General features: G+C 45.4%; 1 protein-coding gene across 1 annotated transcript; it reads left to right on the top strand.

Moving 5' to 3' along the window:
* Positions 1-8,640: 8,640 nt before the first annotated feature.
* Positions 8,641-10,210, top strand: LOC112889574. Its single transcript, XM_025956289.1, has 2 exons — positions 8,641-9,469; positions 9,546-10,210. Exon 1 carries the CDS (start codon positions 8,757-8,759, stop codon positions 9,453-9,455), a length of 699 nt encoding a protein of 232 aa, XP_025812074.1. The 5' UTR covers positions 8,641-8,756; the 3' UTR covers positions 9,456-9,469; positions 9,546-10,210.
* Positions 10,211-21,953: the final 11,743 nt, after the last annotated feature.

Below are 21,953 nucleotides of genomic sequence, written 5' to 3'. Positions count from 1 at the left end.
GTGCTTCTGACCAGCCTGCAGGGAGATAGAATTGAGTTTGTCATAACATTACTGTCAGCAGCAGACCGTGGGGTTAATCATTTAGAAAGTTCAAGGTTGGAGGCTATCAGAATTGTGTGTGAGTTTCCGGATGTCTTTCCAGATGATCTGCCATGTATGCACCTGATCGAGACATTGAATTTGTTATTGAGATTTTACCTAGAACTGCACCTATATCTAAGAGACCTTATAGAATGGCTGTTAATGAACTAGAGGAACTTAAGAAACAACTAAAAGAATTATGGGTTAAGGACTTTATTCATCCTAGTTCTTCACCTTGGGGTGCACCTGTTATATTTGTGGAAAAGAAGGATGGTATTTAGATGATGTGTGTCGACTATAGGTCACTTAATGAGGTTACAATTAAGAATAAATATTCTTTGCCTCGAATTGAAGATTTATTTGATCAGCTAAGAGGGGCCAGAATATTCTCTAATAGACTTGAAGTCTAGTTACCATCAGTTAAAAATCAGACTTTCTGATATCGAGAAAACAATTTTCACTACCAGATATGGGTTATACGAGTATACAGTTGTCTTTTGGGTTGACTAATGCTCCAGCATACTTCATATACTTGATGAACAAAGTCTTTATGGAATATCTTAATAGGTTTGTGGTGGTATTCATTGATGATATTCTGGTATATTTCAAGAATGAGGAAGATCATGAGCAACATCTGAGGCTAGTATTGCAGAAGATGAGGGAAAATAAGCTATATGCTAAGTTGAGCAAGTGTGAATTCTTGTTGAATGAAGTGTCTTTTCTTGGCCATGTTATCACCGATGGAGGCATTGCAGTGGATCCAGGGAAAATTAGAGATATATTGAACTAGGAGTCGCCTCAAACTATGTCAAAGATCTGGACTTTCTTAGGACTTGCTGGATATTATTGTAGATTCATAGAGAATTTCTCCAAGATTGCTAAAACTCTTACAACACTTCTGGAGAAGGGAAAGGAATTCACGTGGATAGATGCTTGTCAAAATAGCTTTGAGGAATTAATGAAGAGACTAACCACTGCACCAGTGCTAGCTATGCCAGATATTCACAAGAATTTTGATATATATTGTGATGCTTCTCGTTAGGGGCTGGTTTGTGTGCTGATGCAAGAAGGTAGAATTATAGTTTATGCTTCTTGGCATCTGAGGAAACATGAGTAGAATTATCCAACACATGATCTGGAGCTGGCAGCAGTAGTACATGCACTCAAGATCTGGAGGCACTATGTTCTGGGAAATAGATGTGAGATTTATACTGATCATAAGAGTCTGAAATACATCTTCACTCAGAATAATCTTAACCTCACGCAACGCAGATGGTTGGAACTGATCAAGGATTATGACTTGGGTATCAATTACCACCCAGGAAAGGCAAATGTTGTGGCAGATGCTTTGAGCAGGAAGAGTCATGCTAACGTGATGCACATATGATTTATCGCTCGATTTATTACTTCAAAATCGGGTGTGACATGATTTGAACTAAAAGTGGATTTCATTCAAAGATGATGGTTCAAGTCAGTAGCTCAAGAAAGTTGTGCTCAAGTTATAGAAACCAAATTTGATGCACTCCTCAGATTGTGAATGATCAAGGCACGGCATGATACACTTTTAAGAAGCTCAAGTGGTTGAAATGTAATCTATCTTTGATCTTGAGTATAGGTATGCCGTACTATCAAGAGGGATGCATCACATTATATTTTGGTTTAGTCTCGGTGCTCAAGTAACCAAGTGAGTTGAGAGAGATATAAAAAATCTCAAGTGCACGTTGGTTGGAACTAACATGGGCAACCTGGAAGTTTCGGGTTTCCCAACCTCGAAGTTCCGGATTTTGCATGTGCGGCACTAACGGCTAGTTGGTTTGAAAATTCGGAGGTTCCGAGTTTGTGAACCCGTAAGTTCCGGGTTCTAGCCGTCACATAAAGACTAGTTTCTTTGGACCCAGCTATTTATACCCTTCAGCCCCCTCCTTGGTGGGCGGCTGTTCCAGACATTGTTTAAGCTACTTGCTGGTCATCCTAAGAAAGCTTGGGTAGCCTTGTTGAGCTCTCCCCAACCTCTCTTTGTGAGATTGTGTGATTCTTGTAATATCTTTGAGTTGGGTTTGAGAGAGTGAAAGATTGAGAACAAGAGCACAGCAAACCTTGAGCACTTGAGTTTGGCCAAAATCATGTGTTTCACATTTGTTACTCTTAGAGCTTTGGCTCCTATATGGCTAGGTGTTGCTCGGCGAGCATCCAATTGTGTGGGCTATCGCGGGAAGTTTGTAAGGGTTGATTTCCACCTCCGCAAGGGAAGGGAATCAAGATAGTGGAAGGCTAAGGTGTGCTTGTGTAGCGCCTTGGCGGGGAGGCTTCATGGAGCTCCTCAATGGAGAGTAGGATACACTGAGATTGTGTAACACATGCAGTGAATCCGAACTTCGGTAAGAATCCTTGTTTCAATTGTGTTTGATATTATCTTGTGAATTTGAGGAGCTCTCCATTGGACACTTGTGTTTTTGGAGAGATTGTTGTTTCTGTAAATGCAGGGACTATGTGGACCTACTCCAGAAACTCCACTAAGCCTACTCTACACTGGGGTTTGAACTTGTATCCATTTACTCGCACTAGATTTATTGCGTTCACTCCGCTCTGTGTAAACCTGGAAGTTCCAGTTTGCAAAATCTGAAAGTTCCAAGTTCATCTACTCCCCTGCTCAAATTTGAAAGTTCCGGATTTGCAAACCTGGAAGTTCTGGGTTTGGCAGGCACTGAATTTTATCCGCTGCTTTGGAGTGAAAATTTGTAGGTGCGCCTATTCAATCCCCCCCAGGCGACATCACGGTCCTTTCAATTGTATCTTTCAGTCATTCTCTGGCACGAAAGAGATCACAAAGCTAGTAAAAGGGGGCCCTTCTCATCCTTAACAGTTGGACACACTAGGTATCAGTGGAGTTGTAGATGTAGCCTAGGTTGTTCTGGAGTTGCTCATCTCTAGTGGGCCATAGGTGATGGATGGACGGGATTGACTCCTAAGCCTAACAAGCAACCAAGTACATAGCACAACAACTACCGCTGCTCCCCTACGAACCATCATCAAACGCAACTCAACTGGATCCATGGCTACAACAGGACAAATAAGAGAGGGAAACAGGAAACAATCAATTTCAAAAGGAAGTAGTGCTGTTACTGATGAAATATTGCATCCGCTATAAAATAAAAGGCTTGGCTGCTGCAGATGCACCCCAGAGCCAAAGTACATCATCGACCACTACTGAGAGCTCAGAAAAATGGACCTTTCATAATAAATCTTCTCAGATCTAGTCATAATCCATGTTAAAAATGAGTAATCTATGGTCTAGTTCTAGATCATGATAAAGATCTACCAAAGCAGCAAACATAACTGGCAGATGTACCCCAATAGCAGCAACAATAGGCCAAAACTTGAAGGAAACAAGCAGATCTACTCAACAAGAAATAGCAGGGACTAAACATTCCAAAGAATGAGGACATCTACACAAGCAAAATGAAAAACGTGGAAGGGAGAGGGGAAGGGGGAAGAGAGGGGCGAGCAGCGATGCAAATCACTGGGAATCCATGGCGGATCCATACCAGACAGCCCCTTCCTTGGTGAACCCTAGCACAGGGCAGGAGAGAGCTCGAGAGCGGAGGCGGAGGAGCGCAGAGAGAGAGAGAGCTCGAGAGCGGAGAAGGAGGCGGTGGCCTCGCGAATGAATAGTAGACCGGGGCGGTAACCCTAGTTGAGTGCCCGAGTTATATACGATGGCCAGGCGAAGCCGGGGATGCACCCGCGGAGCCAGTTCGTCCCGCGCCCCGCTTGTATAGCCTCCTAGATGGAGTCTCGCCCAGCTAATATGCCGATTTTGGGTGCCTGCGGAGCCAGGCCAAGGGCTCCGTTTTGCACAAGCCGAGCCAGGCTAGGTGGGCTATACAGCCATCCAAACGTGGGCTGGTTGGGCTACTTGAGCCTGGTCGGGGGTTAGCCACCCATCCAAACAGACCCATAGCAGCAATTTAATTTGTTGGTTTGGGCAGTAACCACGCTCTTCACGTGTTTGGTGCATCCTTATTAGAGAATGTCTGAAGCATGATACGTTACATTTTCTAAAAAAAGGTGACCTCATATGTTCATTTTATCCACGGGAGAGCCAAGTGGGCAGTGGCTCTCCTGCAATGGCACAGTGGCATCCAAATCACCCTCGCATACAAAAAATACCGTCGGTTTGGTAAGTCCTACAGACATACATCCAGTTATCCCCTACGACTCATTTAGATGACAAGTTAGCCTCCCTACCAAATAGTTGGTCCCCAAAGCATTGGTAAGAGCCAAGTTAGACCCCCTACCAAATATTTTTGAAAATATAGAAATTTTAAATATAAATTGAAAAAAATTCATTAGCTAGGCGTCGTCAGGTTTACCACCTACTTTTTTAAAAAAAGGGATAAAAAAACATTAAATTCGGTAAAGGGGAGCCGGTTGGGAATAATTCGAAAAATGGGTACCTCTCGCCCGTTGATCGGGCGGGAAACGTGGGGCCGGGGACCTCCCGCCCATCCAGCGGGCGGGAGGTCCCCTGAGGGCCTCTTGGCAAATAAGAAAGTTATCTTATTTGCGAAGAGGTCCCTGCGGGGGCATTCCGCCCGTTGGTCGGGCGAGATGTCTTCCCCTGGCTATATAAGCCCCCACCTGCCCCAAAATTATCATTTTATTCAGCAAAAACCAGAAAAAAAGAAAGGGAGGAGAGGAAGAGAGAAGAGGAAGCGGCGAAGCCCTGTTCACACGTTGATTTGGAGGTATATTCTCATTCTAGCCGTATAATTACTTGAAAATAACTATAATCTAGGAAATATTTCTTAGAGTAGTTATGTTTTGAATAGTTTTTAGTATTTTCAATTGTTTTTAGTATAATTTATATTCTGAATAGTTTAGATTCTGGAAAATAGAATCTGGGAATCGCTGAAACTTAGGGTCGTTGTGTATTAATATGTAGTATAACTAGTTTATTAATGATCGACAGATATGTCTTCCGAGAAGGGTATTTTCAGTATATATTACGGAAAAGGAAATGTGATTTATGGGCCGAATGGGGTAGATTTAAGTGAATTCAACTGTGCAGTCGGAGGAATTACCAGACCGCACGAGAGGACATTTGAATCCCTATGCAACTGGTTAATGAAGGGATTAAGGATTAATCATGAGACACACACTGTGAGTGTTCAGTGCGTCATAAATCGTACCACTCACGCTTTGATCTGGGAGCTGATGCCACTTGCAAGCAACGAGGACTGGTTAACTTATCTGCAAAATGCAAGTCATTGGCAATGGCCATTGGAACTTCTTGTCAGTGTGCACTAGAACCCTTTGATAAATATTGAAGTTACTCTGGGGGATGAAAATATTGATGAAGAATTTGATGAGGCAAACATTAAGGCAGGTGGCATCGCAGCACCTCAATGCGTGGCTGATGAGGGCGAGAACATACACTTTATTGTTGAACAGCTGCAAGACGAAGAACGTGAATTGGATGAAGCAATGAATGCCGATTCATCTGATGATGACGATGATGTGCCTGAAGAATGGGTAAGCAGCAGCGACTTCAGTCATCTTGTCGTAGATGACGGATCTAGCGTGCCTTCGGATTGCAGGGAGAATGAAATTGTCCAGGGTGCGAGGTACCACTCAATTGAAGAGGTCAAGGAAGCTGTTAAGTGCTGGTCTCTCTCTCTTATGCGAGAGTTTAAAACAGTGGAGTGCAAATCTCGTAAGTATGATGTGGTATGTGTGAAGGAGCGGTGTCCGTGGCGGGTGCATGCTTATAAGGGTAAATGGAAAGATTATTGGGAATGCTCAATTGTCACTCAGCACATATATCATTTGCCGGGGGTGCAGAAGACCCATCGCAACCTTACATCGCAATACATCGCAAATGAGATGTACGGGATGATAGTAGAGAACATGTCATATGAACCAAAGTCTATTATCAGGTATATTCAGGAAAAGTACAAGTATACCATCTCGTACAGCAAGGCGTGGAGTGCAAAACAGAAGGTGTTGGAGATGAGGTTTGGTACGTTCGAGGCTGCATATGATAATATTCCTCGATTGCTGGCCGTCCTATGTCAGAGAAATCCTGGAAGCTATTATGACCTGAAAAGTCTAGACAGAGGAGAAGGTCCGCCCTACATATTGCAGCGGGTCTTTTTCAGCTTGGGTCCATGCATTAACATATTCCAACACTGCCGGCCTCTACTGTGCATCGATGGGACTTTTCTCACAGGAAAGTATAGATTGCAAATGCTGACAGCTATTGGAGTGGATGGAAACAATCAATTGCTTCTTGTTGCTTTTGCTTTTGTTGAGAGTGAGAACATAGACAGTTGGTACTGGTTCCTGGAACGGGTTAAGCTTGCAGTCCTTCGGGATAGGGAAGATGTCTGCCTGATTCATGATCATCACGCCGGCATACTGAGGGCAACACTAGATTTGTAGGAGGGGTGTGTGGAGACCGGAGAGCCGCCCAAGTGGCGTGATGTTCGCAGTAGGTGGTGCATGAGACATATCGGTGCAAACTTTTTCAGGCAATTCAAGAACAAGCACCTTATGGATATGTTCAAGAGGCTATGCAAGGAAACAAATCAGCAAAAATTTAACAAGCAGTGGCGGAAACTTGATGAACTGACCGGAAAGAAAAGAAGCGAGGACGCATCAAAAAATAGAACTGCACAGGATGAAGCAGAGGCTTTGTGTCCTTTGCCAACAGATACTGCAAGTACTCGCAGAAGGTCTGGGTCAGCGGTGAAAACCTTTTCTGAATGGATTGAGAATGAACCGAAGAAGAAGTGGGCGTTACTTTACGATACCGATGGTGCAAGGTACGGCATAATGACCACCAACTACGCCGAGGTTTACAATTGGGTGCTGCGTGGAGTTCGTGGGCTTCCACTGGTTGCAATTGTGGAATTTATCGTCCACGGGTGTACCGATTACTTTAGGGATCGGTTCACTAAAAATCAGGCATTCATGCAAGATCCTGACAGATATTTTGGAAAAATGATGACAGAATATATGACTAAGAAGGCAGCTAGCGCCCGGCTACACCACGTACGGCAATGTGGTACACAGGAGCTCAAGTTTGAGGTATCTCCTAAAGACAGAGCGCGACATGACATGAGACGTCAAACTCCTGTAAAGGAGTGCATTCTCAAGTTTGATGGAACTTGTTGTTGCTCATGCATGAGGCCAAAGTTGCTGCACGTACCGTGTTCTCATGTAATGGCTGCTTGTGCGGATATTCGACATCCTGTCGATATATATGTTTCCCATTACTACAGAAAGGAGACAATTGCCAGCACCTGACAGTATGAGATCTATGGGTTCCGTTTGGTTGGATCGTTCACTGAAACAGCGAATCCTGTTATATATATTCCAGACCCAAGATCAGCACGGGTTAAGAGAGGGCGCCGTCAGACACGGCGTATTCGTAATGATATGGATGAGTCAGAGCTCCGTCCGAGGATACAGCGCTGCAGTGCATGTAATCAGATTGGACACACGTATAAACGTTGTCCAAACAATGATACTGGCCCCAGTTCTGCTGAAGCTGGGCCTACAGGTGATGCTACAGATGGAAAACCTCCGGTTGCATCAAGGAGTGGGAGACGTCGCCGATCGAGTGCTACTACGTCATCAGGCATCATTTAGTTGTAATTTTATTTGAACGTTGTTTGCTCATGTGTAATATTTGCCGCGTTGAGTTTGTATCAGACCTGGATGTGTATTTGTAATATTTGCCACATTGACTAAAGACAGATCAGTATTTGTGTTTGTAATTATAACTGTGACTTGGCATTTGTATTTTAAACTTGTTTGTTATCATATTATTTTATTTTTAATAGCTTCATGTATCGTACTATAGTAATATTTGGATTCTACGTTGCAAAACGTTATCGTTTAACCATCTTCGTACGAGTTTTAGATACCATAATCTTCTTCGTAAAATTGAATTAAATTTTTATATGCATACATAAGAGTATGGAGAATAAATCTTGTATTTGAAAAAGTCTAAATTTCAAATAGTTTGTGAAACATAAATTCCAATAAAATATAACAAAAATCATAAGCAGTGGCACCTCCCGCCCACTGGCCGGGCTAGAGGCCTCCCGCCCACTAGTCGGGCGGGATGCCTTCCGCCCACTGGCTGGACGGGATGCCTGCCTCAGGGATCTCTTCGCGAATAAGAATTTTTCTTATTCGCGAAGAGACCCTCGGAAGGGGCCTCGAAATATTTTTGGAACCTCCCGCCAGCTGGGTGGGCGGAAGGTCCCCGGCCCCAGGCGGGAGGTACCCATTTTCCGAATTTTTCGCATCCGGCTCTTTTTTTTCGAATTTTATTTTTCTATCCTTTTTTTAAGAAAAAACTCCCTTCGTTTTCCCTAGCAGCAATTGGGCTAAGTACTTATGTATAGGCCCACCAGATCACTAGTTGGGCCAACCCATAGCCAAAAACGAATCGGAAAAGTCCTGAAGAGAAAAGGGAAAAAAAAGAGAAAGGGAAAGAAAACTACCTGCGTACAATGTACGCGTATGCGTATGGGGTACAGCCGTATATACGGCGTTCATACCCCCGCGTTTCCTCCCCTCTCTCCTTCGCGCCAGATCCAATCGAAAATTTCCAAAGCTTTGCCCAGCGATCCATCGAAACCCCAGCCCACGCTTCCGCCATGTCCGCCGCCGTCGCTGCCCCTGTTCTGTGCGAGGACGACCGGGGGATCCCCCGATCCCTCCCCCTCCTCGCGACGCTCGTGGAGGCGGAGGCCCGCCGCTACGCTGCCACCGCCGCATCCCGACCCGCCGAGACCAGCCTCGTCCGCGCCTTCCGCGGCGGCGCCTCCCCCAAGGTCCCGATCCGCGCCTTCCTGGAGCGGATCCACCTGCTGACCCGGTCGATGCCGTCCACCCGGGGCATGGTCCGGATCGATGGCACCAGCTTCGTGCTCGCCGGCATCTACCTGACTCGCTTCGTCCGCAGCCGCGTCGGCGGGGAGGCGGGGATTCTGGTGGAGCCGGCCACTGCGCACCGCCTGGTGGCCGCCGCGGTCTTCCTCGGCGCCAAGTTCGGGGGTCACCCGCCCAGGAGGTGGACCATGGTGTTCGAGGCCAGTTCGGAAGGTGCGATCCGCGCCGGCGAGATGCCGGGGCTCGAGGACCGCTTCCTGCGCGCCATCGGATTCCGCCTGTTCGTCGACAGCGATGGGTTCGACGGGTTCTGCAAGGTCCTAGAGCGGGGGCCTCGGGCGCCAGCGCCAAGCGGCGGCGGCTGCGCCTGCAAGAAGAGGCAGGCGGACGCCGCGGACGGAGAGGAGGACGAGCGCCGCCGCATCCGCCCTCGCCTGCCGCCGCCGGCCGTCGTGTCCAATTAGGATTTGAATTTCGAGTTTGGCATTCATTTCATTTAACAATTTTTCTGGTTTTAGTTGCTTTTGATTGTTCATCTGTCTATTTTGCTGCAGGTGTGCAAGGCTGCGAGTAGAAGATGTCCAGGGTGGAGAAGGCGTCGTCCAGCGTCAGTCTCTGGAGCCTACCTGGAGGGGAGTCAAACAAATCTTAGTTTTAGTTTTAGCCAAGGTTGTTTGAGTCACTGTTGGCTCAGTGAAAGAGTTAGTTGCTTTTCATTGTTCGGCTGTCTATTTGGCTGCAGGTGTTCAGTGCTGCGAATAGAAGATGTCCGAGGTGCAGAAGGTGTCGTTCAACGTCTGATCAGGTTCAGCTGCTCGTCGCGAAAGTTGCCGGAGCCTGGAGGGGGGAGTCAAGCAAATCTTTGTTTTAGCCAAGGCTGTTTCATCCACTGTTGGCTCAGTGAAAGACTTCATTACTAGAGTAAGGTTTTCAAGATTTGGAGTCAATAAAAAGGGCACAATACTGTGTTTTGTACGTTGAAATTTTAGTGCTTAGCCTGTTGGAGCTACTGCCGACTAAGTGAGAGTATACTATCCTTCAGTTCTGTCAGATGTCACTTCATTGGAGGTCTCGAGGCTAGTCTTCTGTGTTAGTGCAGCACCGTATTTACTTGTGATTAGGATGTGGTTCTTCAGTAATGGATTTCTGTCTGATTCTTTTCTTCTGTGTAAGACTTTCAGATCAATAAAAGGGGGAATAAAGTGTTGTTCTGTCGGTATGGTCTCATGTGTCGCCTATTCTTTTTCTATGGTGTGCAGATTGTCTGTGCAATTGGTTTAGCCTTGAACAGATAGGTGGGTTTAGTCTTCCAGTTTGCAATATGTAGATTTTTATTGATGTGTCGAAATTGGAGAATATACATTGAATTTGGATATGTTTGTGTGTTGAAAACTGAAGATAAAAAATAATGTCTATTTATGCCTTGGATATATTATGTGAAATTGAATCCTTATTATATATCTTTGATTCGTACTTCATTCTTGATTTTTAGAAAATGTTAAATCGATATAAATTACAATTATCCTTCACAATGCCGAGAAGATGTCAACAAGGTATTCATGAACGAATCCCAGGCAACTTCATCCCTGAAAAGGTGCAGGAACTTTTGTTGCCAACCCGAGCACCTGGGGTGGTCATGTACAGCCAGCAAGGCCCTAACACGTGCTACAACTTCACGGGGCTGAACGAGACCATCTTCTTGCCGAACATCAAGCTCGAGCTCGCCGGCGGGTCCATCCCGGAGCTTGAGGTCGAGCAGGTGATGTGTACTTCACCGACCCGGCGAACTAGTCCGGCGCGTGCCTCGTCGTTCGGGCAAAATAAATCTGGCGAACAGGTTACCTGTCTCTATCATCGGCAGCCTGGCTTGGGTTTGCACATGTTACGATTACGACGTGCAGCTGCAGGGTGGAAAAGCTTGGGTTTGCACAAGGCGTCTGCTAGTTTCTGGTTTCTTCTTTGTCTTTGCGTTTCTCAGCATTGCACTAGGTTCTGGAGCCTGCCTAAGCTGAGCTCTGTTCAGTTTTTGCAGAGGCTGTTTCCTTCATGTGTGTTGTATGAAACAAACTTGCTGGAGCGAGAGTAGAAGTGTACAACTTGCAGTCCCTGATATTCCCTGTAGTGGTTTCCTCGATTGTTGACCGATATATGCTGTCTCCATCCATTACTGCATAGCAGTATTTTGATAGGATGGGTATTAAGAATGATACTTTAATTTTTGAATTGTCATAATATGTTATCACTTATTGCTATGATATCAACATCATGCTGAATTACATTGAAATACAAAACATACTGAAAAAAATATTACACAGTAAAATATTTTTTTTTGAGACATACACAGTAAAATGTAATGGCTTGATTGTTGGTCGAAACTTGAAGTTTAGACTCACATAAAAAATTGAGGCTTCATGCAGTTTATATGTTATTCAGCCTTTAGTTTCTCTTAGGGGGTCAACTCAGCCAATTCAAGAGTATTTTTGTCACTTAGCCTATGTGAGCCCTGTTGGGGATCGCCACCCCCGAGAAGGTCTCGCTGAAGGATATGCCGAAGGTCTTGAGGAACCTTCAGGTGATCTAAAAGTTATTACACAGTTTTTTGGTTTTGTCTCGCAGGATTGGCCCTTCCAGTGATGGTCGAAGGTTCGCTCCTGGCTGAACGTGCGAAGGTTGTGTTGCAACCTTTGCACGAGGGTGGACTAACTGCGTAGACCTGTGGCAAACGCGTCGGAGGTAAAAGATGACTTTTGGATGATGAAGGAATCAGTTACACAACCTTCGACGGCCAAAGACCCCAGACCAAAGATCAAGGGTTTCGCTGAACCTTCGATGTCACATGAAGAGCGTGATCACCTTTTAGTGAACAATTTGTATATGTCAACGTCCGAAAATGATCCAAAAACCAGAATATTGCACGGATATTCTAGGTAGGTAGAGGTATTGCTGGGATTATGTAATGAAGGTAGGAGTATAAATACCCTCACCTTTTACTGTAATCGGGATGGTTTTTTAAGATTTTGAAAGTGCATACAAGGTTATTCCGTTGAGTTAAAACACCATTTTCACTTTTCTATTTGGGAAAATATCCTTCGGATCCCAACAGAGGCACCCACCGTGTTCTCAACTTGACAAAAGATAAAAAACCTATGATGGCGCCACCAAAGAAGAAGGCTATAAGCTCCGGGACAATCACACGGCATCAAGCACTAGCCGTCCAAATGAGGAAACCATATCTCTGATGCAAAGCCAAACCCCCTAGAGCTAAGAACCAAGACCCTCGAAGACACTACCCAACAAGAGCCAATAGTAGAGCCCACCTTGATGGAGGTCCTTGCACAACTCAAAGCCATGGAGAAAGCAAAGGGCAAAATTAGCGCTCAAGTAGCAGCTAAGAGAAGAGAAGCCCAAGACGCTAAACAGCTGGCAGATGCCAAGTGCAAGCTAGTAGAGATGCAAGCAGAGCTCGATGACCTTCGAAGAGCTCAAGAAGAGTTCGAACAAGAAGAGAAAATACTTTTCGATAACCAAACCAACAACCACTACACAGAAAACCATAGCCTCCACCATGAAGGATACCATCATCATGAAGACCACTTCCAAAGAAGAACACACCAACCATCACCCCTACCACAAAGCATTCGATCCTAGTTCACCACTGTCGGTGACACTACAGCAAGTTCCATGGCCGCAAGGCTACAAGCCTGTCCAGCTTCCAAAATACAATGGCTCTGTAGACCCAACCCAATTCCTCATGATATATGAAGTCACAATTGCATCCGCTGGAGTGGATGATCCCATCATGGCTAAGTCATTCATCATGGCTTGCGAAGGTCCAGTCGCTACTTGGTACTCCTACCTACCACGAAGGTCCATCACGAGCTGGAGTGATCTCAAAAACAAACTCAGACAAGATTTCCAGGGATTCAGGAGGGATGACTCATTGAGCAGCCGATAACTTCCAATACCTCCAGCAGGGCAAATAACCCCTCTACGACTACTTCCGAAGGTTTGTCCAGAAGAAGGCACAAACCCCAAACTTCCTAGAGCGCATGGCAATCAAAAAATGCATCGAAGGTTTACTGCTAGGGCCACTAGCATCTCATTTGTCAAGAGAACCTCCGACAAACCTTTGAGAGTTATATGCAGAGATGGAAAAGTATGCAAGATCTAACGCAGATCACAAGAAGAGGGTAGAAATGAGAAAAATGATGAGGTAGAACCCTCAATCTGGATGACATAACCCAAACCACCACAACCCTTGACCACAGAACCCACAATACATCCTCCTAGTCCAACCTCAACAAAGAGGACGATTCCCAAAGCATCCAACCCTTCATCACCCCACCACCAACCCAACAAAGCACAACCTTCGATCAACCTTCGCATCGAGAAGGGCGATCCAACAGAGCCAGAGGAAGAGGCCGAGGCCGGGCTGTGGCTGAGGACCTCCGCATCAAAACAACAACAACCACAACGAACCCAACAAGTTCTTCTGTCACTTCCACGGAAGAGACTCAGACCACACAACAAATTACTGCCCTGAAAAGAAAAAACCTTAGAGAGAATGGAGGCAGAAAAGAACGCCCAAAAACTGGTCAGCCATACCAACTGGGCACCACAATCTTCATTCCCAACCTTCATCCCAAACCCAAGCTACAACTACCAGCCACACCCGTTCCCTTGGCAGAACCCCCTTCAAACCACAAGCTTAGCACCTTCGCAAGCCGCTAACCACGCTCCACTCCAAACACCCAAAGAAGAGCTACCCCCACCTCTGCCAATGCCTGCCCCCAAAGAAGAAAAGTCAAACACCCAAAACGCGTTGCCTACCTTCGGCATGATAATGCCCATAACCGGAGGATCATCGCTAGAGTTCGAAAACAAAAGGCAAAGGTGTAACTACTTCAGAGAAGTCCACAACATCCTAGTGGATGGACTGGTGGTCAAAACTCAATGGTCACACATGCCAATAACTTTCTCTGAGCAAGACATCAATTTAGTCAGCTATCCACACTCCGACGCCATGGTGATAGAAGCAAATATCCAAGGATGGACGATTGGAAAAATCCTTGTGGACACTGGCAGCTCCGACGATATCATTTTCTCCATCACCTTCGACAGAATGAACATCAACAGAAATCTCCTCCAGCCAACAGAAATACCTCTCATAGGCTTCGGAGGCAAAAGGGTCAACGCCCTAGGAAAGATACCTCTACCAGTGTCTTTCGGGGACCTCACCAACCTAAGAACAAAGAATATCACCTTCGATGTTGTGGAAATGCATTATCCATACCTTGCAATCTTTGGAAGGGGATTTTTGAACAAGTTCAAAGCTGTCGTCCACCAGCTGTATCTCTGCATGAAGATATCTACGGCCAAAGGGGTTATCACAGTTCATGGCAACCAAGAGTTGGCTGGAGACATAGAACAGGGTGTTGCCCCAGGACAAAGAAATGTCCATCACCTCAAAGCTGACACGCAACCCCCGCCAATCAAAGAGCCCAACAGAGACAGAGAAAAGATAAAAACTTTAAGCAGGATTGCCAAGTAAAAAAGGTCCTACTTGACAAGCACATACTAGAAAAGATGGTGACGATCAGTGCAACCCTCGATGAACAGGAAGAGAAAGAGCTCCTTGAAATTTTGTGCAAGAACAAAGATGTGTTTGCATGGTCGGCCAATGACCTTCAGGGGGTAAGCAGAGATATCATCGAACACATGCTCAACATTGATCCTTCGATCAGGCCCAAAAAGCAAAAACTCCGCAAAATATCTGATGACAAAGTAACAGCAGTCAAGGCACAGGTGCAGAGGTTGCTAGATGCCAACGTCATCAGAGAGGTCAAGTATCCAACATGGCTGGCAAACACAGTGCCGGTCAAGAAGAAAAACGGGAAGTGGCGCATGTGCATTGATTTCACTGACCTAAATAAAGCTTGCCCGGAGGACGATTTCCCATTACCCAGAATCGACAGAGTGTTTGATGACGCAGCCAACACCCAGCTCATGTCTTTGTTGGACTACTTCTTCGGATATTAGCAAATCTGGATGAGAAAAGAAGACGAGGAGAAGACAAGCTTCGTTACCCCTTCGGCACCTACTGTTTCGTCAGAATGCCCGAAGGTCTCAAAAATGCTGAGCAGTCATTCTCAAGAATGTCTTCGGAGGTCCTAGGCCCTCAACTAAGAAGAAATGTACTAGATTATGTGGATGATATTGTTGTAACAAGTACCAAAAGATAGAATCATGTAACCGATCTGGCAGAAACCTTTGCTAACCTTCGAACAACGAACCTTAGCTTAAACCCAGAAAAGTGCATCTTCGGAGTGTACAAGGGGAAGGTACTAGGATGCCTTGTATCCACCAAGGGCACCGAAGTTAACCCAGACAAGATAAAAGCATTAGCCAATATGGAAGAGCCAAAGTCCTTCAGAGATGTACAGAAACTTACAGGAAGAATCGTAGCTTTGAACAGATTCATCCCATGCTCCACAGATCGAAGCGTGTCATTCTTTAAAGTCCTTCGCAACGCTAATAAGTTCGATTAGGGACAAGAACAAAGGAAGGCCTTCAATTCCCTCAGAAACTATCTCACTAAGATGACCAAGATGACAACACCAGACCCGAAAAATACACTCCTACTATACATCTCGGCCTCACACCCAGCAGTCAGCGCAGCCCTAGTGCTGGAAAGAGAGATCGAAGGATCCCTCAGACAAGTGCCTGTATATTTTGTCTCAGAGGCACTCTCAGGCTCCAAAATTTTTTACCGAAGCTAGAGAAAATCACATATGATGTCATCATGTCCTCCAGGAAGCTTCATCGCTACTTCGAAGCTCACAAAATTATGGTGGTCTCCAATCAACCATTATATGATCTCTTCAGCAACGGAGAAGCTTCGAGCCAAATCAGCAAATGGGCCTCAAAGCCCTCTGATTCTACGTATATTTCAAGAGAAGAACAGACATCATATCTCAAGTCCTGGCAGATTTTATTGCAGACTGGACATCACCAACCTACAAAGCAGAAGCACCTATAGAGCCCTGGGTCATATAATGCAACGGAGCTTGGTGCAAAGATGGTGTAGGCGTCTCAGCCATTATCGAGTCACCTTCGGGGGTCAAGTTCAGGTATGCAGCTCGCCTAAACTTCCCCAAGTTAGATCCAAGCAAGAGCAACACAACCGAGTATGAAGCTCTACTGCTGGGGCTCCTCAAGATGAAGGCTCTTAGCCATCCAAACTTCACAGTAAAGTCTAACTCGAAGGTCATTACAAATCACGTCGATAAAGAATCCGAAGACCAAGGACCAAAAATGATACAATACTTGGAGGCAGTAAAGGCCATAGAGAAGTACTTCAACGGCTTCACAATCAAGCACATACCAAGGGCACTGAATGACGAAGCAGACAAACTGGCGAAAGGCAGCAGCCAGAAAACAACCATTGCCACCGGATGTCTTCTATGAAGAAATCACACAACCTTCAATAAAGCAAAGGAAAGAACCTTTGGCACAAATAAACGCAATTTTCAGCGAAGACTGTAGGTCACCAATAATGGCATACCTCCGTGGCCACTTCAAGCTAGTAGATGAAACAGAAGAAAAAAAAAATATCCTAGCGGGCCAGGGGCTACATAGTATCTGAGAGAGAACTCTACAAATCTAGCATCACAGCACCATGGCTAAAATGCATTTCCATAGCTCAGGGCAAAGAGCCGCAGAATGAAATCCACTCGGGACTGTGCGGCTCTCACATCGGGGTAAGACCCCTTGTAGGAAAAGCTTTCAGGCAAGGATTCATCTGGCCTTCAGCATTAAAGGATGTAGAACAAATAGTCAAAACCTGCGAAGTTTGAAAAATGATGGGGCAAAAATCCAATAGACCCACACAACCTTCTAAACTCATACCTCCAGCATGGCCACTCCAAAGATGGGGCATGGACCTCATTGGCCCACTCCCTACAGCATAGGGAAACTACAAGTACGCTGTAGTAGCAGTAGTGTATTTCACCAAGTGGATAGAAGCCAAGCCTCTGGTCAATATAACTTCCGAAGCTATCAGAAAATTCATTTGGCAGAATATCATATGCAGATTTGGGGTACCCAAGGAACTAACAGTTGACAATGGCAAACAATTCGACTCAGATCTTTTCAAGGAATTCTGCCATAGTATTGGCATGAAGGTCATGTTCGCCTCTGTCTACCATCCACAATCCAACAGAATAGTCAAAAGAGCAAATGGGCTCATATTCTCCACAATCAAAAAATGCATGTTCGATCAAAAGAATGGCAAATGGGTAGATGAACTCCCGAAGGTCATATGGTCACACAATACGTCCAAGTCTAGAACAACAAGGTTCACTCCATTCAGACTACTCTACGGAGCAGAAGCTATGAGCCCAGAAGAGCTCAAAAACAAAAGCCTAAGGGCTCAATCACAAGAGAAAGAAGCACATCCCCCGAACGAAGTGACCTAATTGAACTTCGTATCTTACAAGCAGCAAACAACCTAAGCAAGTATCAACCGGAAAACAAAAAATGGAGGGGCAAGAAGGTAGTTAGAAGAGACATATTAGTGGGTGATTGGGTGCTCAAGAGGAAGCCCAACGCCGAAATCATCGGAAAGCTACACTCCAAGTGGGACAGTCCATTCCTCGTGGTGCGAAGCAACAGGCCAGGCTCCTTCTGGTTGGTAGACATCGAAGGTCATGAGCTACAGCATTCTTGGAATGTTGACAGCCTAAAGAAATACTACATCTAGGACCCTTGTAACAAGCCTGGGCTGTAGAAGTACAAACAAACCCAGACACGGTAGTGTACTTACTTTTCCTTGTAATAAACTTTTAAGGATCGTACTCTTTTCCTCACAAAGGGGACTCCACATCGGAGGTGAGGTTTTCAACGAGGCGGATCCTATGTAATAACTCTCCAAATAAATAAAGAGTTACTTTCCCCAAACTTTTGTTCAAGGTCGAAGCAGTAGTGCTGCGAATATCGACCATCGCCTCACGAAGGCTACAGCTATGTAAGTTAGCAAAGCTCGCATGCCTCGCAAGCTTTGCATACTAATCTAAGAAGTGCAACGCGCACTAAAAAGCCAAGGGGCTATCAAAACTAAGGGTATCAAAGCCAAAACACCTTTGGCTTGAAAATGAAAATTGCAACGTGCACTAAAAAGCTAAGGGGCTATCAAACCTAAGGGTATCAAAGCCAAAACACCTTTAGCTCGAAAATAAAAAGTGCAACATGCACTAAAATGCCAAGGGGCTATCGAACCTAAGGGTATCAAAGCCAAAACACCTTCGGCTCAAAAATGAAAAGTGCAACGCGCACTAAAAAGCCAAGGGGCTATTGAACCTAAGGGTATCGAACCTAAAACACCTTCGGCTCAAAAATGAAAAGTGCAACGTGCACCAAAAAGCCAAGGGGGTATCGAACCTAAGGGTATCGAAGCCAAAACACCTTCGGCTCAAAAATGAAAAGTGCAACGTGCACCAAAAAGCCAAGGGGGTATCGAACCTAAGGGTATCGAAGCCAAAACACCTTCGGCTCGAAAAGTGCAACCACACTTGGAAGCCAAGGGGCTGTCGACCCTAAGGGACTTCGAAGCCAAAACACCTTCGACTCCAAAAATATATTGCACGCTCGAAAGATAAAGGGCAGCCCAAATCAAAGGGACAAAAACCCTCTATCGCAACAAAGGCTAGGGAGGGGGGAGACGTTTTCTCCCAACAAGAAAAGTAGAATCATTCAACCCTTGTTGCGTCGAAGGTCAACAGCTTACAACTTCAAGACAAACAACCCTCGTGCAATGTGACCTTCGAGTCATACAGACTAGGGAGGGGGAGATGTTTTCAACAAATACAAAGAGTCCTTACGACTCGAAGCAAACACAACTAATATGACCATACACAACAAATATCTAAAATAATATATCAAAAATATTCACAAAATAGGCGTCATCCAAGTGCTTGCAAAGTTGCATCACTCACACATCATTGGACAGACCAGCGGCATACAAGAAGTCGCTAACGCTAGCTCCGGGATGAGCAAAACTGTATCTTTCCCAAGCAGATCCAGGCACGACGACCCCATCACAACCTATGTTCATCGGAGGTACGTCAAGCACGGGACTCGCAACCACGAACGCCTGGCCAAAAGTTAGGAATATTTACATCAGAAGTTTTGATAAAAACACAAGTAAAAAAGTCCTCCTCTTCAAGCCACATTCTGCATCTTCGGATCCTGGCCATCATCACCCCCAGTGTCCTTCGTTCCGAAGCTTCCCACAACATTGGCAATCTTCATCTCCACCTTTGTTGATGTTTTTCCGTATCCTGAATTCTTTTTGCCTGATTAAAACAAAGGGTTACAATCAGAGTCTAACAAGGATCAAACAAAAAGGGACCGGGCTTGCGGAAAGCTAACCTCTTCAAGTCGCCTCTGAGCTACCTCTCGAACAATCTCCCTACTAGAATCCTTCCAAAACTTTCGCACAAATGACTTCTTCAATGCTTGAATGTTTGATATGTTCGCACCAAGATCTGAACGTGATAGGAAAACATAATCCCTAGAACTCAATTTTTGCAGGTCCTAGCAACCTTCGCGGTCTAGAATTGCCAGAACACTCTCACTCAAAATGACGGTAGAGTTGTCTGAAGTAATGGACAGTATGTCCGCCAGCAAGGTGAACTCATTTAGTATCCAATTTAGCAAGCTAGTCGCAAGACCCTCAAGATCCTGAGGAAGACGTGCAGGTTCGGCCCCGAATGTTGCTAGAGCCTTCTTATACTCAAGATAAATCCGATTGCTCTTCTCGATAATCTCTCCGATAGCTTCGTTCATCAGATTGTGGTTATCCTTTGCCTCCTTCAACAACCTCTCAATCAAGTTACCTTTCTTGGCACCTTCAACTTTAAGTTGCTTGTTCTCAGCCTTTAGGTCATTGATCGTGACAGCATCTTTTTCCACAACAGCACGAAGGTTTTCCAGTCTCATCATTCTGATCAATGGTCTTTTGCATCCTTTGAATAAGTTTTTCTTGATTATTCGCCTTTTGTGTGAGACCAGCAATTTGATCATTATGCAAAACCTGAAGGTCCTCCAAAACCTTATTTTGATCTTTTAGCCTCTGGTCTCCATAACCAGGCGAAGGCTCTCGGATGACCTCTCCGATCGATCCTCATTATCTTTTTTAGCACTCCATGTTGCAGCCCGGCTTGCTATCAAAGCCTGCCTAAAACGCACCTCAGCATACAATCATCAACAAAAAACATACATTTCACCTTTCAATACATTACCTTCAAGCACAAAGAAGCTGTGATGCGCCCAAGATATTCCGTCCCATATACACTTAAGCTCTTCTTAAATTTTGCAAAAGCCCAAGTCTCCTAAGCCTCAGTAAAAAAAAAAGGGCCCAAGTCTCCTAAAAGAAAAGGAGAGTAAAAGAAAAAGCGAACTCAAAAGTTGGGGCTCCAACCTTCGACATCGAAGGATTCAAACTCCTTAGGAAGGTCTCCAGCTCGAGCAGACGCCTCGGGCGGAGCAGATGATTTGGCCTCGGAAAGACCTCCACTAATCAACCCTCCAAGCTTAGTCATAAATTTTGCAACATCTACTTCAAGAGCATACCGAAGGTACGGGTTAATATCGGGACCCTGAAAAGGGAGACAACAAGTTGTCAAGATTGTACCTAGCTCTGTAAAGTCCTGAGAAGCGTGCTCCACTGGAAGTCACGCATCCTCAACCACAGTACCTCGACCCTCATCTTCCTTGTGCACACACTCCATCGCCGTATGCCCGTATCCTTCACAGGAGATGTCGGCGCCGCCTCTGACGTAACTCCCGGTGTGTCTACTTCGAGGTTTCAGCCAATTGAGCGTCAACCTTCGGGGGGATCTCCAAAGCATCCTTGTCGCTGTCGTCGTCCACCAGACTCACCATGCGAGGCGGTGCACTTGTTGCCTTGTGCAGATCTATTATCACAACACCAATACTATCAGGTCTCACACGCAAAGAGCCAAACTGCTCAATATCAATTTCTATGGGCCTCCCTCTACTCCCTAGACCCCAAGGCACACTACGTTCAGTAGCCTTTAGAGCCTCCATGAAAGCTGGACTTCCCAAATTGCACTCTGCAATCTCAAATGCATACTTACTTGTTTCAACGTCTTTCTTCTTCCGAATCTCTGCTTGCTTGGCTAATAGCTTGATTGAAGGATTCCTCGGAGGTTTAGCTGCAACAACTAAGGAGGACGAGCCTCCAAACACGGATATAACATCCTTTTTGCCTTTCTTAGCAGCAGGCTCTGTAGAGCCGATGTTACCAGATGCTCTTCCTCTCTTTTGCAGCTCTAGAGGTGTTTCTCGAGACTCATGCTTTACTCCCATCTCATGGAAGCTTCGGTTAATGCGGCTACCACGGGAACAACATTCCAAAAAGGCCTTGTGATATTTCCAGTTATATGCACCAAGAAGGGCGTTAGCCTCAAGCTCAATCTTCGACATGATCACCTCATCACTCGAATCAGATGGCCTCTTAAGTCCAAAAACTGGACAAGGAATAGAACTAGATACATTGCCCACCTTAACCTTCAAAAAAGATTTAGCTACCCAACCGGGGGTCAACGGCCAAATCTTAGCTGCCAGGTACTCCTCCACAAGTTCATGGCCACCAATTGCCTTCGCCACCACTCTGAACGCAGTGCAGCAATCCTTGAACTCCTTAGAAGATCTGTTGAAGTCGGCCTAATTGATATGCTGAAAAAGAAGGACCTTCGATGCAGCGGAAAGGTCTCTTCTTGAGAAGAATTCACTAAGCCAATCTTGGCATAAAACCAGTATCAGGCCTAGTCATTGTCCCACTTGTTCTTCTAACTAAAAGATATCTTAACACGATCCAACTTTAAAACCTTATTGTTCTTCATGGAATGAAGGTGCAACAACCACTTTGTGCGTGGAAG

The sequence above is a fragment of the Panicum hallii genome, chromosome 4, assembly GCF_002211085.1.
Source record: "Panicum hallii strain FIL2 chromosome 4, PHallii_v3.1, whole genome shotgun sequence".
Classification (NCBI taxonomy): domain Eukaryota; kingdom Viridiplantae; phylum Streptophyta; class Magnoliopsida; order Poales; family Poaceae; genus Panicum; species Panicum hallii.
The sequence above is the reverse complement of the archived record's forward strand: the minus strand, read 5'-3'. Positions and strand labels throughout refer to the sequence as shown.

Coding starts and splice junctions, on each gene's coding strand:
- LOC112889574 (XM_025956289.1), top strand. CDS start 8,757: ATGTCCGCCGCCGTCGCTGCCCCTGTTCTGTGCGAGGACGACCGGGGG.